Source organism: Accipiter gentilis, chromosome 15 (genome assembly GCF_929443795.1).
Source record: "Accipiter gentilis chromosome 15, bAccGen1.1, whole genome shotgun sequence".
In the NCBI taxonomy this organism is placed as follows: domain Eukaryota; kingdom Metazoa; phylum Chordata; class Aves; order Accipitriformes; family Accipitridae; genus Astur; species Astur gentilis.
Window position 1 is genome coordinate 10,490,773 of NC_064894.1, and position 17,418 is coordinate 10,508,190.

The window sequence follows — 17,418 nt, forward strand, 5'->3', positions numbered from 1 at the left end:
ATGCTGCCCTCTGGTCTATCAGACACATAAATTCTGAAATTACAGGTCTATTTACAGTGAAAAAATCATACCAATTTAGGGCATTTTGACCATGTCTGATAATGGTTAGCTGAAGTCACAACTCATAGTCTTGTATGATTTAGCCTGTACTCAAAGTCATTGAGCACCATGAGGAATAAAAGGAATCAAATTAAAATTTTCTAATCACTACAACATATTTCATTTTATTAGGATTAATACAAGAATTTTTAAATAGAATTCAGTGAAATTAGGTATTGCACAGAAAAATAAGGAAATTCTTAAAAAATAGCTTATGCCTACATCCAGAAGAAGGTTTTTATCTCATTTTCAATTATATATCAGTCTGAAGCTTCTGCTACTAAATAACACACACAATCAAATTGAAACAAAAATCAAGAAGCAAGGGCTTTCTGCAGATACAACCTAGCAGTGACAAAAAATTTATTTAATCACAAAACTGTTCTCTTGATTTCAATATAGCAAAATAGTATGAATTAAGTTTAGCAATGAAGTTAAGACCCTGCAAAAGACCCACACCTAAGACAGCTATGTCAATTATGTGATAAAAGCACAGCTGCACCTTCCATTTCATATTATTCCATATTCAATTTTTGCCTTGTATTTTAATAGGGAAAAGGGATGTGACCTTGCTCTGAAACATACCTCTTTCAGAAACTCTTCAAACTGCTCATCTAATTCTTCTTTTGAAAATCGATGAGCCATAATCTGCAACCGGATGTTACCTTCCAAACAACTGAGTTTAAAAACAAAGATTTAAAATGAAAATAAAGTTAATTAAAAGCATTCTGAAATTAGAAGTGCCTAGTGATTTGCTGCTTTCTAGAGAGCTATAAGCAAAACCAAAAAATCTCGAGAGATGCCAAATCTCATTCCTCCCACCCCAATCTAAATTATTTACTGAACGAGACAATCAAGGCAAACATACCTGGATTATCCAAATATCCTTATGATCAAAATACTCCTTTCCAAAACAACAGTTTCAGCATTTAAACTTTGAGGGATAAATAACATATGATTCTCTTCACCATCTTTACATTTTTCTTCAAAAGACAGCTCTCTTAGCTACGCACAATTAAGCATATTGTTGAATATCAAACAAGAATCCGCTGCAGTAATACTTCCCATCCATGTTAAGGGCTTTTAACTCCTCTCTATGTTTCTTCTCCAAAACTGGAGACATCTGGCATTATAAGTTTTGTTTCATAGTCTCTGCTGTGCTTAGGACTCAGTAAACAATAAAAACATGGAAGTCTTTTAAGATTAGAGGATGACATTTGGTTTGATCTGTCCTGACACAGAAAGCCAAAGGCACTTGCCCCTCTCCCATTCCCAAAAGTCTGGGTTGACTTCTCAGGTATAAAATATGCCCCCCCCCCCCCCCCCCCAAACACTACAAAGCTTTTGTATATCACACTGCTCAACGCATATGGCTACCTTCAAAATTGCATACGTATAGCAGCATTAAACTACCCTAGCATCTTCCTGGCTGAGAAGTGCTATGTAAACATAAAAGGGCTAAACATTTGCAGAAATGCTCTTACCATTAAATAAAACTTCTCCCAATATGGAGCCCTCTCAGTACACAGGACTGTTACCTACCTAGTAAATTGATTTTGACAGGCGAGTTGTGACAGCTGCTTCCTGCTTTCACTCCTTATTCATCCATAGACCACCCCACACTTTGGCTTTGGCAGTTAAAAAAAAAAAAAAAAAAAAAAAAGTTATAGCAGACTGCCCAGACTTTGAATTGAGTAAGATATCCTTATGTAAGCACTTGGACAATATCTCTGAAAACACGGTAAGAAGATTAAGAATGTTACCTCTCATGACACACATAATCCAGTGTCCTTTTATACTTTTACATCAAAGAACACTAGATGCTAAACATTAGGTGCTTTAACAGTTTACTAGCTGTGCCAACTACTTCAGCAAGCAGAGAATACTTAATTCCAGCCCTACCAGAAAAACAAACTGATTCTTCTGACATCACCTGTACTTCTGTCTACCTTATAATTACAGCTTTTATAAAAACTATCCATATAAAACTTTATTTTTCAAAAGGACAACAAATATGCCGGACAATTTCCATAACAGAAGATTACAGACAAACATTACCCTTACCAAATACGGCCATACCTTTAGAACTGGAGGCTCGCAAATGACTTTGTACGTAAAACAGAGAAGTCACTTGCTGGGGTATTTGCTATAACACAGTGAGGAAAGCCGAAGTTTTGGGAAGGTATGGCTAAACCACAGGGCTGAAGGAAAGCTTCTACAGCCTAACACATTTCAGGTAATCTGTTAACCACCGCAGCGCTAGGACCAGCCGTCACCCGGTCCTCCTCCAGCCTCCCCTAAAGCAGACGCCGAGCTGGCACAGGCGGCGGCCGGGCAGCAGCCCTGGGGCCGGCGGGCCGCGCTCCTCCCAACCCCAGCCGCGACTCCCCGGCTCTCCTCCGGCCGGAGACGAGCGGCCGGCCGGCGGGGAGGAAGGAGGGAGGGAGAAGAGCAGCCCCCGACGGGGCACCGCCAGGCCGAGCCGGCGGGTGGGGCTGGGCTCCGCGGCCCGAGGGGACGCTCCAGAGAGCGGCGGGGGACGGGGGAGGAAGCGGCTCAGAGCCGAGCGTTACCCTGAGGGCGGGCGGCCCGCCCGCTGCCCTGCCTCGGGGCGCCGGCACCGTACCTGGCCCGCGTCGGGCCCCTCTCCGTCATGGCCGCCTCCCTCGCCGGCGGCGCGGTTGCCTAGGAAACCCTCCCGGCCACCGTACCGCCCGCCAAAACTGACCGCGGGGCGGCGCGTCACGTGATTCCCCCAGTCCACCGGCTTTCCTCTCCCCCCCCGCCGGCGACGCGGGTGGAAGACACGTGACGGGGGACAACTGGGCTGGGGGGCGTGGGGGGAGGAAATCCGGCGACCATTACTACCGTGGCAAAGGTCACCTCCCCTCGGCCCGGCCCGGTCCGGCCCGGTCCGGTCCGCTCCGTCCGGCGCGGCTTGGAGGCGGAAGTCGCCGCGCGGTGACGTCAGGAGACGGCGGCGGCGGCGCGCGCCGGGCGTTGTGGAGCGGCGCCCCCTACCGGGCGGCGGGAGAGGGGCCGCGTCCGCCGTGAGGGGGAGGTCGAGCCGGGATAACGCGGCGGCCGGCGAGGCCCGACCCTCCCCCCGACCCCCCCTCCGCACCTGCCTCCGGGGCTGCCAGCGAGGCGGGGGGAGGCTGCCCCCGGCCCCGGGGGCTGCTCCGTCCCGTCCCGTCCCGTCCCCCACTCCTCCTCAGGGACGGGCTCGGGGCCCGCTGGGCGGTAGCGGAGGTACGGGACGCGGCGTTGGTGGCCCGGCCCGTGGTCCCCGTCCCCGTCCCGCTGTCGGTTCTGCTGAGGTTGTCGCGTTCTTTCTGTCCCCTGCTCTCTAGGAGCTGCGCGGGGTAAAGCGGGGGGATTACAACAGAATTCGGTTTATTTCTCCAGCCGGTGGCGATGCGAGGCCGGCGCAGAGGACCACCCCTGCTCCTGTTGGGGAAGCCTGCGTTGCCACCTGCAGCCGAGGTCTCTTCGTCACGTTTCTGAGGGAAGCGCTTCTCCGGGAGTCCTTCAGCTAGCGGATCTTCTGGAAAAAAAGCAAGATGGAAAGAGTTAATCGCTTCCCCTAATGCAGAGGTCAAAACCAAACTCATCCCTTATCACTCTTACGCAGAAATTCCCTTCTAAAGCTTTTCTAACGTTTCAGCCTCAGATGTTGGTTGCTGTGCTTTTAACGCATTTTAGCACATCTCTGCAAATGTTTAAAATAATGCGGAGAAATTAATGACCCCTGTTTCCCTGACCACTGTCTCTCAAATAACCACAGAACAATTGCAGTCTGTGCTTGCATGTGCTCTCCAGCTAGGGTCTGTCAGTTGTGTTTGTTGTGAGAGTCACGTTGCTTTAGGAATTTTTACGCCAGCATTTATTAAATGGCAAAATAAAACAAGCTCACTTAAGAATACAAATGAACGTTGTTCACACACGCACACACACACGTTTTGATTCTCTGTTGGGCAGACTTGGAATGAAAAGATTTTGAAAGAAAGTTTTCTTTGGTGAGCGTTGGATACTCACTGCAAGTGAGAAACTAGTTAAAATCCTATTACTGTCTCTCATTTCCTGTTAGCTTGAGAGATAAAGACCGTGCTTCCAATATGGCCTTTATGTATCCCAGATTTTTTTATGCAAGTATAAATTACAGTTTAAATTCATCAAAGCAAAGAAAAGCAGGCTCTGTATTTTCCACCCAAGTCTATAGGATTTACTTTGCTAAAGGTGCTGCAGTGCTTCTTTCGATCAGACCTTTTGTCTGCAGATGGAGTATTATATTTTCATTTGCAAAGTATGGGTCATTCACTTCATCTTTGTGCTCAGCTTCTGCTGCTGTCTATGGGAAATGTGGGAGCTGATCAAGGACAGGATGCCCACATAAACTAATATACTAGAACAATTTGTTAACCGTGACAGCCTACTGCTGGTGAAAACATCAGTTTCCAGCATTCGCTCTTTTCTCTCATCTCATGAAGAAGCATGGAGCGAGGCATGAGCATTTAAAGAGAAATATGGAAATTAAGGGATGTCAGTCTGATGCTGCATGCCTTGATCCTGCTCAGATTTAAGCCAATGCAAATTTTGCTGTTCACTTCAAAGCAATAGCTGTGACATCATTCATTGATCATGAGAGTTACTTCATATATAATCAAATAATCACATCAAGGGCTCAATCCTGCAAGCTGCTAAAAAACTGTTGCACATTGAAGCCTTTCTGTTTGCAGAAATATGTTCAAAGGGGCTTGTACAAAGTATAGAAAAATGTGCGGAGTGATCAATGCTCTTGGAAACCTCAGTGCCCATATGGGAAGGAAAAAAAACCCAAACCACTCTTGATGACTGTGGTGGAGAGGAGGCATTGCCTGGTGTTGAAATGTCATCCAGTGCATTCAAATAACATGCACAATAGCCACTTGAAAGATTTTCATTTCCTTCTAATGCCAACCACTTGGAGCCGTTTTCTCAAGAGCTCTTGACAGTGGAGCTTAAAAAATGGAGAGCAGGGCTAGCCATGAATTTCAGCCAGGAACGTGGCAATTTGGGCGGCAGTGCTAATAAAGCAGAAAGGCGGTCACAAATTCTGAAATAGATCCTGCTGGACAGAGCCCCAAGTTATAAGGTAAAATTCTGGCTCTGCTGACATGGGTGGGAAGCCTTTGTTGACTTCTGTGAAACCAGATTTTGCTGCTGTAGTTGTTGGCTTCTCATTTAAATGTGTGGCATGTGTACACTTAACACATTTTCTTTCTCCAGGTTGCTAAAATATAAGGCTTCATGTATTAGAATAATAATGTCAAACAATTAATGGTGAAATTAAAAGGGATAAAATATCCATACTTTTGTTTTTGCTCATCTCATTTCAGATTCGTATAATCCATAGATGTCAATGGGGAAAAAGACATCAAATAAAAAAAGAAACAAAACGTCTGCCACATCCACTTTGGCTGAGGCATTGCATTAGATAGTATTTCAGTACTGAACTTGCAAATATGTGAAATATGAGATTATGATAACAAATATTTAGCCATATTCTTGATTATGTTTTTTTAAAGGTTAACAGTTTCATACTGAATGAAAAGCAAACAAACACTGGTGAATTAAGAAGTTAAAACTGCATTCTCTGTGCATGCCCACTGTGATAATACTTCCTTACATGACTATGCAATAAAACCCCTTTCCAGTATACACATCAGAAAAAGGAAGAGCCTTACATAAAAGTACAAGTTGCACAGAAAATGGAAAAATTATGTGGAGCTGTATTTTGTGTGAGAGAAAATGGTGGTCTGTCATTGTTAAATAAGGATTAGTTATAGTTCACCTAACTATAATTTCAGTTTAAAAGATAATTTTTAATACTTTCACTTTCATTTCACTGCAGGTCTTATTTTGTTCTGCCACTGATTAGCTGTAGTCCTGAGATCCCGAGGGCCAAATTTATGGTCGACTGTGTTACGGTAGCTGGCCTGAACTCAGCTTAGCATCTCACCCGCTGGGTCTTTTCCATCATGCAGTTTCTCCATGGGCTGAGAACTAAATTCTGTGTCATGTTTCAAATTATTCCAGAGGCTTAGACCTGTTGCTAATCTTATTTCTGCTTCACGCTTGCATCCGTTGAACGGAGCTGCAGGTTTAGAAGCTGGGTTGTCATGTTACTGGTCATTTCCCAGTTTCTGGAAGTTAGACATGCACCGTTTCGCAGACATTTTGAAAACGGATCATCCCTTTGGCTCATTTGTGTAAATGCTTAGTTGCCTTAATGTTGTGCCCTGTGCTGCCAACTTTTCAGTTCCTCTGGAAGAGGGGTATTGCAAAGTTGCTGTAATTACTGGCTGCAGGAGTAAACCCTTCCCCATCACAGAAAAAACTGCTATCACCAGCAAATATAAGCAGTTAAAAGTTCCTTCAAGAGGTTAAATGTTTGCAGTCAATAATTATAGCTGCTTCTCACTCTCTCAACTTTGAAGTGCATTTGCCAACATTTAATGCTGCTTTTTCTTCCATTTCAAGATTCTCTGTAAACTTGTTAGGAAACTTTGCTCTGCTGCGTAATCAATCCAGCCAGTAGAGCAAGATCCCTCCTGTTACGAGCTTTCATTTTTGACAAATCCTGGGAAAATTACTGTGCAAAGGTAGATACAAACATAGCTGCTTTGACCAACTGTAGCACGTTTGAACTAGCTTAAATGATCCTGTCCCATGCCTACTGCTGGTCCTTCTTTGCCAGTGAAAATTCTCAGTGCTTGGCATTGGGCAACACACCTATGACTCCTACTCCACACGGGGACTGGAGAAACAACTTGGGTCGCTCTCACCACAAAGTCATTTGAACTGCAAACACTCATCTGCCATGAATATTCTCCTTTGTATATAGAAAGTTTTATAATAAATTTTTCTCTTTGTGTGAAGACACCCCCCGTATCTTCAGTTCAGAAAAATACTAAGGTAAATATTTTTATAAAAAATTCTTAGTAGCTTAAAAAAGATTAAACTCAGAAAACTCAGCAAAGAAAAATTAAGTGTTCTGATTTATTCAAATTTTTTAGATCTGTAAAATCTCTCATTAATCCTGACAACATATCTGCTTAACACTGGCAAGAATATTAGCTTTGCATTTCAGTTTTTCTCTTGGTTATTTTTAGTTCTTCTGAAGCCTGGGAAATAAGAAATATAACCGCTTTGAACAGTCTGAAAGAGCCAACTCTAGCAGGGCCTCTGAATCTGATTAGATAAAACAACAAAGAGGTTCTGTTAGGGCAGAGGCAGGAAGAACTAAGGTGGGTGGCAATATCTGTCATAACTCAGGGGAAATGTAGCCTCAAAGCACTCAAAAGTGGGTGAAAAAAATAACATAAGCAATAGACAACTTTCCCACATCTTGGGTCACTCTCCAAATGCAGTTTGAAGAATTTTCTCTGCACTCAACTTTTTTTTTTTTTTTTTTTTTTTTTTGTATTTTTAAAGTACAATAAACAGCACATGCATGTGTGTTTATCTTAAAAAGCTAATTTAGGGGAACATTATTTCTCTGCAGAGAAGTATCCGAAAAAGCGCAGTATGGCAAGTGCGACTACATTTGTCAGTACAGAAACAGCATAAGATCTCAAGTGATAGATTTGTAATTTTCAACATTTTCCTCTGAAAGTAAGCTAGCTTTAGGATTGCCACAGGAGATTTCTCCCTAAAATACAGCGAGTCATAACATCACATTTTATGCTGCTGGCCAAAAAAGGATGTAACTTTTCTGTTTAGTGCATCTGGGAGGTCTTCAGGTTTTGGGGGGGTTAATTTAAAAATGATCTGTTATTGGAGTGGTGGGAACATGGAACACCCACTTGGCCAAGGATCGTGCTTCCCTACTTTTAGTGCAGGATGCTTATTTTGGGTTGGAGTCTCTGCTGAAGTGAAGAGGTAGAAAGAGAGATTTGTGCGTCCTCTCAGGAAGATCAGTCAAAATGTTTTCAAAGTTGGCTGCAGCTGAGGAACATGGTGCTTGTTCCTCGTACGGAGGCATATGAGACCAGCCCCTCCAACCTGTTCTTTACCTGCGTGTAACTGCTGGCATTTCTCCGGTAACTCTAGGTCTGTCTTCCCCAGGACGGATGTGGGGCATAGCGGCAGGTGCCTACGTGTATGATAAATGATGCTAATCCGACAGCAGTTTGTTATTGCTCCAGTGCTTCAGCCTCCCGTGCCGGGCTGAGGGCTTCCAGCATCCTGCGTGGCTCTTTGCACTGAAATGGAGCGGTGGAGCTGTAAGCGCCAGAGTTCAAGCTTGATGGGCAGGGTCTACTCGACTCTTCGGGGCTTCTGGCAAAAGGCTTGTAATTATGCTGCTGAGGTAATAATTTCATTAAGCAGTTAGTTACGGGACAAGATTGTCTTCTGGCTTGAAAGATCTTTACTTTGTTAATCAATCACTTGCTTTGCCATATACTAGCCTACATTTTTAGAAAGAAAATTTGGAATGACCATTGATTTATTTGCCAGGAGGTTGATTTAACTTTTAAACCAATAATGTATTCCACAGTTTTTCTGACTTCATGTCTGCTATAAACAGTATTCCTGTGAACCAAGTGGCTTGTTAGTGGTATTTCTATGGCATTTTCAGCAGGCTAAAGGTAGTTACAGTGTGCATTTGGACAGGAGAGCTGGAGTGTGAAATTTATCCCACTTACACTTTTCCTCAAGCTTTTTTTCTCATTATAATTTCATCCTAAGCTAATCTGCTCCACATTTTTTATTTTCTTTGAAATCATGCTGTGAGGTTCAGCCTCACAATCCTGCACAGGGAATTGACCATCAGGTCTTAAAAGCTGAGGGGACAAAATCAGATCCTTGCCAGGAATTGTTGCCTATAGAAGCTCTGCTCCACTGGCTGATCCATGGACTGCCCAGCTGAACGTGTAGGAAGCCCTTTTCCCCCAGTGAATGGAAAGAAAGGTAGATGAGCGCACACGGATACCCTTTTTTGTCTTTGGCCGGTGAAGGAATAAACCCCCCAGAACTCAGGTTCACACGTAATAACAAAAACCCCGGGATGCGTTAACCGGTATCGGTGGGGGGGACGGGGTGACTATTACAAGTCTGTTCTCTGTGTGAAGCAAGTTCACGTGTCTGTCGATTTAATGTAGCTGTCTCACTCGTCATCCTCTCGCTCGTGGAGACGCAGGGCCCGGTCCCATGCTGTTTGTACAGATGCTGTTAGTACAGAGCCGGGGGATGGGGAAGTCGGAGAAATCTGAGGTCTCCTTCTCTACGGCCGCATCCCCAGCACTGCTGGGGGCCGTTTCAGCTGGGTGCAGACCCCTCACCTCCAACACATCTATAGCACGCTGCCTTTGTTGGCCGGGGCTGGCAGCGCTTGACAAGGAGGTCTCGTTCTCCACCAGGCAAAACAACCTTTCTGGAGTCGGCGCGTGTCCTCCTCTTCGGTTTATTTTTTCATACCTGGAAATAAAGATAATCTAAACTGATGTTCTGTGTCCAGAAAACAAGAGCCAGCCAGCTAGGTACTATGGAAAGGAAAACCTCACCACTCTGAAACTCTCAAATGTGGACAGGCAGAAGATTTATTTTATTTATTTTTTTTTCAGAAACAGTGCTTTAGGTAGGGATACAACCTGTCATTACTTAGAGATTTCCAGCAGCTGACCAGTTGGTGTCTGTCTGCCACCCACCTAGTACCAAAATTCCACCAAGAGATCGGCTTGTTGAAGGACTAAAATGGTCCTTAAAGCTTAGCCTCAAAGGACTATGACACCTGCTTTCCTGTGTCTTCTCTTTCTCTTCATATCTACCCCACTAATCGCCTATTAGCTCCTAAGGTACCAGAAATAAACACCAGCAGCCCTAAGGTTCAGACAGTGTATATTAAGACCTGTGAAAACTGCCTTTTGCAAGCATTTGTCTGGAAAATAATACCTAGATTAAGGATTTAAAACCCAGTGAGGTTCTTTGTTGTTTCAGGCTTCTGGGAAGTGGTCATTTTCTTAACGTGATAAGAAACTGAAACGCTTTCAAAGAAAAGACACTTAGATGTGTGGCCTGTGTGGATTAGTAAGACTGGAAGCTGCTGTTCCATGAATCCCTTAATCACAACAAACCTTCCCTGGTGAGCTGCTGTATTTACTTAATAGAATATTAAGCTACAATTTTTACATGAATACTAAAGGTATTTAGGTGTCACTGTTTTCTTGAAGTGTAATAATATTTGATTTGATTTAATTTAAGTTTGGATAAGCTTGGGCTTTTTGTTAATTTCCTCCACTCTGAAGGATAAAATAGGCCGGTGCGAAAGCCTTTTAAGATTCGACAATATTGTTTAAGCATGGCATCTGCAACTAATAATAAAGACTATGAAACTTTGAATGAAAAAAAAAATTCTAATTATCATGGCAACGGGAAGATGGTTGACTCATCTTCGGCAGTTTGGATTACATGTGTGGGATTGTGTTTTGGATGGAGCACTCCAGAATAGCAACACTCCATCAAAAACACAGTCGTGCACCTGTACTCCAAATGGCTGAATAAGGCAAAACACATGTCATCCGAACACTGTGAATCAAATTAAAAAAAGAAAAGAAAAGAAAAGAAAGCTGGAAGAGAAATAAAGACAAGCACCATAACATTGGTGTGTGTGAAGACTTGTTTCTCTAAAGCTCCCTGAGTGATTTATTTATCGCTAAACCTCTGTTCGCAAGCCATGTTTGATTTTGCTTGATGCTGATATAGACACTGCAACCGGATCTTATGGAAAGGGCTGCCAGCAACTGTTTGATCCTGATAAATTACAACAACAGGCACAATTTGCAATGAGAAGCTATTGCTGCTTCTGGCCCTAATGTGCAATGAGGTTTGAAACATGGTGGGCCAAAATTCTCCTTACCTGGTGGCCCCCTCAGACCACTTACAGAGGAGCGTAAGAGAGCTATTGAGCAGAAGAAAATTACATTCACAGCAAGAGCCAGGCCTGATTTCATACCGAAGGTGAGCGTGTATGTGTATGTGTATCTGCCTGCACCTGGAGTGAAAGACATCTTGCAGGGAAACGAGGTACAAGAAGAGTGTATAATCCACATGTTTGGGAACTTGTGTGTTTGCTGAGCAGCCCATTGCCCCGGTTCCTTCTACATGTGCACACACACACCAACAACCCCTCCTCCCCCAACATTTATGCCTGCGACACATATGTGTTGTGAATATTGAAGTATTTGCTTTGGAAAGTTAATTGATGGCTGGCTGCTTATTTGATCTTCACAGTGTCGAGTTCAAAACGTAATAAGCGATAAAAAACACCCAATAGTTGGACATGGAAAGAGGTGCAAATTCAGAAGGGGATGTGAAGTGATATGAATTAGACCCCCCTGCGTATTTTCTTTGCAGTAGCATTCCCAGACACCTGCCCCTGATTTCAGAAATGTATACAAGCCACAGTCCACACCCAGGAGAGTCAAGCTGGATTTCTTGAGATATTTCATTGCCTAGAAGCTTTTGATAATCCCCTCATATGCTTTTTTTTTTTTTTGCTTTTTTAGTGGACTTTGAGTCTAATCAGATCAACATACACATTCTTACTGATGTGCTAGGAGTAGCTGCCCTGGAGGCCAATGTTAGTAGTCCAAAAAAAGATACATACTAAAGAATGAAGTGGAGCAAAAGGGGTGTTGCAGGAAAAGGAGGAACAAGAAAAAGGTATCAACTAAGTGTTTAGAAACCTGTGTGTTCTCTGAGCAGCTCGTATTGCTGGTGCCTCCTGCAGGGAAGTGTACAAGGGCAAAAAAGACAATTTAACACACTTTTGCTAGTGAAATGTTGAGACAGGCTTCAGAAAGTCTCTAGGAGTAGTGGTCACATTCAGTGACTCTGAAGGATTGTTACTAGACTTCTGGAGGACTGTAACGCACCTTTCCTAAAACTTGGGAAGTGTTCAATGAACCAAGACTGTACTGTAGCTCTTGCCCAACCTCATCTTCTGTTAGTCGTCTCATCCAGCTGCTTCAGGCTCCCATGGAATGTGCCCAGAGAGGATCAGGAGAAGTTTTCCTCTATTCACAGCATGATTCTCCCTCACCCCAACATGTATGCACACTTGCATATGAACAGCAGAAGCTGTCCCCAGTTCTCCTATATCCACAAACCCAATTTGTGTCCTTTGCCTTCTGTAGCCTTTGACAAATAAGCTCTGCCATTCCTTTGCTTTTCCCACCTTGCTTCCCATTTAAACACACACATATATATATATATATTCCACTAACCTTTCCTCTTCTCCTTTGAAGAAATGTATGTATACATGTACCTATCACCCCCTCGCCCTGTCTCTGCTCTCCCAGCTTTTATATAGTATCGGTATTTCCCACGTCATCTGCTGGAGAGAGGCAGGCAGAGCTGCTGCACCTATTTAAAAAGTGAGTGTGTGTGGGTGAACACACAGATGTGCACACACATGCTCTTGTGTATAGGTGCACCCCTGTCTCAAGGAGCGTATGGTTGCCTGGCTCATGGAAAATGAACTGGGAGAGGTGAGCATAGACTTGTACCTCTATAGCATGGAGCACAGCCTGGGTGCAAAGCTTTAGAGAAGGACCGAGTATGAAATATAGGTCTTGAGTGCAAAGGGGACAGGGTTTGAGGACAAAAGAGGTACATGTTTCTGTAATTCTAAATATAGGCAAACGTTTAATGTCAGTATCCATGGTCTCTGTGTGAAGGGGCAAACTACCCAAGCAAAAGAAGCTAAGATACATTGCTTAAGAGGTGCCCATTTGAATTAACTATTCTGCAGGAAACTTGGGTGCCAAAAATTGGGTTGGATAATTCCAGACCAGGTTCCAACATTATATGCCTACCAAGGAGGTATATATTAGAAATTGGAATTAGACATGACAAGCTGATCATAGGAGAAAAAAAGAGTTGAAGTAAAAATATTCTGGAAAAGGGATCAGCCTGAAATTAGATTAATGGTTGCAAAAAGTGGCCTGAATATTCAAAGTGGGGACACTCTATGGGAAATGCCTTAAATGAGTCTGTTTTTTCTGAGCATGACTGCTCAAATTGCCAAAAATCAGCAGAATTTAAGGGGTTTTTTTCTCAGTTGCTCCCTTAGGGGAAGAAGAAGCAGCATGACTGTCATTTCCCTACACTTTTGGGGAGCGTAAGTGACGTATCCACAGCTTGGTGCCTTCCCAGAGTATACAGGGTGAAGGTGACTACACATTGTGTAGTCTGATCTCCTGTCCATCGGAAGTATTGCTGTACTGGGACTGGTAACTTGTTTGACCGTGACCTGTCTTCTAGGAAAGCAGCCATAAAGACATCGCTTCCTCTAGTAACTGGTTCCGGTCAGTAATAATGATTATTCCTTTTGTTAAAAACTCATCTAATTCATCACTTAAATGTGTTTGGCTTGAGCCTTCCACTTGTGAGACCATCCTTTGCTAGATTAAAGAGCCCTGGAGTGCACTCTATTTTGTCTCTGTGAAAGTACTAATAAATTGAAGCCAAACCACTTCTTAATCTTCTTCCTGACCAGTTGTGACTTGAGGCAAGCAGTCTTGCTTCATACAACCATGGGAAGCTACTCATTTCATTTTAAACCAGCCTCTACGGTAATAGAACAGCGGGATGTGCAAGTCGCTGGAGTTTACCCTTCCACCTGCTTGTGCAGACTCCAACAAGCAAACACAAGTGATGAGAAAGCTAATGACCAGAGACAGCAGAGCTGGCCCCATGCAGTCCCCCCGTATGTCAGCTTTGCTTCAGCTGAGCCGACATTGCCACAGCGGGTGTCGTAGGTTTTAAAAGAGAGGTTTCTGCGTGTCCCTTCTGCCTTCTCTAGGCAGTGAACTACCTCGCATAGTTCAGGTTGCATCGTGAGCTGTGTTTACCGAGTTGTCAGAGATAAGCCTGGCTCTGGAGGTCAATGTTAACATGGGGAACGAAATGCCAGCACTGAGCACATATGGCACTGTTTGTACTCTTAAGTTTGAAAGAACTAAACAAGTTAACAAATACAGATGTTTAAAATCAGTAAGAGTGTTTAATGAAAACAAACAAAATACTGTAGTCTATAAAGCAAAACCTGTTTTTCTTTTGCTCCTTTTGACCAGCTGGGATTAGTGTTTTTCTGAGCATATACCCTCCTTTGACATATGGGATGTTTCTGAGGGACATTAGTCCCAGCAGATGCTGGGTGGCGCTTGGGTGGATGCCTCTGATTTTTAGTTAGTTAATAAATCAGCTTTTACAACCATGTGTATCCTATGATTTAACACATGCGTAACAATAATACTGGATTAGGAAGAACAAACTGTTTCACTGCAAAGGATATTTTATTTCTTAGTAATATTGCATACAATATGAGCTTTTCTGTAACATAAACAAAGGATTCATGCTATTTTTTCATTTAGCCGGTGCCCTTCATCCCCATGGGTCAAATTGTACTCAGAATTGCATTAGTACAAATGCAGAGTACCTCCGCTGAGCTCAGTAAAACTCTTTCCATTCACTTCAAAGGGTGCTGCTTCAAACCTCATGCAGCCGGCTTTCCACAGGCATCAGCAGCCGCTTCCTGCTTAGTAAACTGCTTAAGTGACGTTCCCTCAATTAAAAAGACTCATGTAATGCTTTGCCTAATCAGAAGGTTAAATAGTGTCATGTTGCTTTCCTACAAAAGTCTTTTTCCTATGTGTCCTGCTCTTGTTTTTGCAAGGAAAACTTTCTTTTTAATCTTCAGGCTCCCACTGCAGATATGTGCTAAGCTACTAGCACACATGACATCATCCTTGGCTTCAGCCTTTGAAAGTGAAATGGTATTTAAAAAATATGAAATTCTGGTAGCAATGTCACACCCGAAGTTGAAGTTTAAAACAAAACTGACAATAAAATCAACTGCCAGGAAACGGACTATTTTTTAAATTAGACATCTATCATGTCAGCTTTGGGTTAATCTCTGGAGCCAGCTCAGGGATGGATGAGGTAATATTTGCACATGTTGTGGATAAGATAGAATGAAAATGGATTTTCTCCTTTTTTTTTTTTTGTTTTGGCTAATGTGCTACAAAGATTATGAGCCTGATGGTTGGAATCAGTACGAGCTGTGATTGAGGGGTTATGTGTGAAGCAGCAGATTAGAATGGTTTTAATATGTTGCATGATGGTCTCTGAAAGTCCCAGGCTATGTACAAAGTGTTGTGAATAGGGGCACTTGCAGGAGGTAGGAAGATAAGTGATAAGTGGAGGGTTGACATAATTCTGGAAAAAGCTCTCAGAGCCAACACGTTTAGTGGATAAGTTTAAGGACTTGGTCTCGTTGCTTTAGTTACGAGTGCCAGAGATTGAGGCTTAACAGGGAGTCAGGACTTGGTGACAGAGCCAGCTAAAAGATGGCTGGATGTAAGTTAAAATGCATAAAAGAAAATGAAACGTTGAATCATAACCTGTTACAATAGGAACCGCTTTTGCTATTACAGAAACTATCTGAGAATTTGTTTTTGTCTGCGTTAATAGTATTCAAAACACACGTGAATTACATCTGGGGAAGGGATTCCATTAATTCTTGTTTTCTGTGCTTTTTGTGAAAGCTTTTCTTAGCCTTTGTCCACGCCATTCTCTAAAGCATATTCCTGGCAAAGGCCAACATTTACTCAGCGTTTGCACCAAACTGCCTGTGAAAGGTTGACATGTGCGGAAACTCTCAGAGGCGTGCCTCAGAAAGTGTGGGTCTCAGGTGGCTTCAATCTAACTTGTTCTCCTTTTTTCGTAGCCTCAGCGGTCTTCTGCCTAATCTTGACAGTTCTGGAGACCCTGCTAAGTTCAATCAGTCCTTTCCCAGAACCTGCCCAGGGGTCCATGCTGCAGCCTTGTCCGTAGCGAAAGAGCTATGAATTGCTGGTCCTTTGATCTGTTTCTCCACATTCACTGCTCTGCACCTCCTAGAAGTGGGCCGGAGGAGAGGCGGGAGATGACCACAAGGTAAGGCTTCACCCAGCCGCAGGCAGTGAAATGAGTTTTGTTGCACCGTTTGTGCCTGTTGCCCACATGTCCTCCACTGGAAGAGGACTGAAGGACACACAAGGGGCTGGGGGGGGGAAATGTGCAATTCCTCAGGAACGCGAGGGCCAGGAAAACAAGGAAGATGTTGCATTGGTCTTTGAATCAGAGAAGAGAAGGTCTGTCCCACAGCCATCTTCATTCCTCTTGAGAGATATGCAGGCAAGAGGCAGGTTTCAGTCAGTAATATCAGGTTTATGAGTGTCAGAGCTGAACTTTCTCCCAAGTATTTTTGCCATGGGCAGCTGTGAGTTTGTTACAATCTTCTGGAAACTCTACAGTCAGGGTAGCTGCAGTCTTTATACCCAAGTGGCCATTACGTATCCAAACATAGTATTTATATGGGTAGTGTTGTGTGCTTGTCCATGAACAACATACCTGATGCTGCAATATACTGCACAAAACATGTCAGAACAATGGAAATATTTACTTTCTTCTACATGCCACCCTACTACATTTATTTCCACCAGACAACTGTGAAGAAATTAGACAAATCCGCTTTTAGAGCTATACTTGTAAGGTTGTTGTCATCTTCACAAGAGATTGCCAAGAATACCCAAACAAACCATCAAGAAAAAGCAAGAATTAGCCCAGACAATGAACTGAATGACTGAAGCCCACATTTTAATGTCAAGTATATTAATCTTAAAAGGTACATATCTGCTCTCCATCTGAGCAATGAGTCTGAAAACTGATTAGCTGTGGTTAGGGCAGGGACATTGTGCTGCCTAAAAATGCCAGAGGATGCTCAGGTGAGAACGAGCAAAAGACTTAATGGAAGCTTTGGCCATGGACGTGACTCAACTGAGGAGCTCAGCTTTCCCCAAAGAAGAGCACACTGAAACTTCTTATAGGACCGCACAGGACAGGACACAACAGAGAGCATTTTCACAGCTAGCTGCTACTCTGCAAATGGGTAGAGACATAAAATCATGAATAAAAAGAATCAGTGGTTGTGAAGGTTTTGGCTTTTTCGATGGAATATAGAACGAGTACACAATACTCACTACTTCCAAAAGAGAGTTGCTGGAGAAAATGTGAAGTGACCGTGGCTGGGATTGGGAAGGAATGGAAGTGAAAAGGTTTAAAAAAAGTTGCACTTCTCTATTTTTTATTTCCCTAAGAGTCTTGCATTTTTTCTGCATTCATTTTGACTTGTGGAAAGCTGTTTACATGATATTTACGCGTATACCTCTCTGTCAAGAAAGTTATGCAACATACACATTAGTCTGCACAGGTGTTTATAACTGCGAATGT

At 43.2% G+C, this 17,418-nt stretch overlaps 1 protein-coding gene across 2 annotated transcripts in view; it reads right to left on the reverse strand.

Moving 5' to 3' along the window:
- CEP162 (centrosomal protein 162) overlaps nt 1-3,138 on the reverse strand; it is a 62,779-nt gene extending 59,641 nt beyond the window's left edge. Inside the window, exons 1-3 of one of the 2 annotated variants that reach the window (XR_007508205.1) lie at nt 2,726-3,136; nt 1,642-1,727; nt 685-775 (exon numbers count right to left, since the gene is read on the reverse strand). Coding sequence is in view for 1 of the 2 variants with exons in the window: in XM_049817917.1 (XP_049673874.1) it covers nt 685-744 (60 nt within the window). In the remaining variant the exon portion in view is untranslated. Of the gene's footprint in view, nt 1-684; nt 776-1,641; nt 1,728-2,725 lie in introns of both variants that reach the window. The other variant, XM_049817917.1, reaches the window with a different exon arrangement.
- Nucleotides 3,139-17,418: the final 14,280 nt, after the last annotated feature.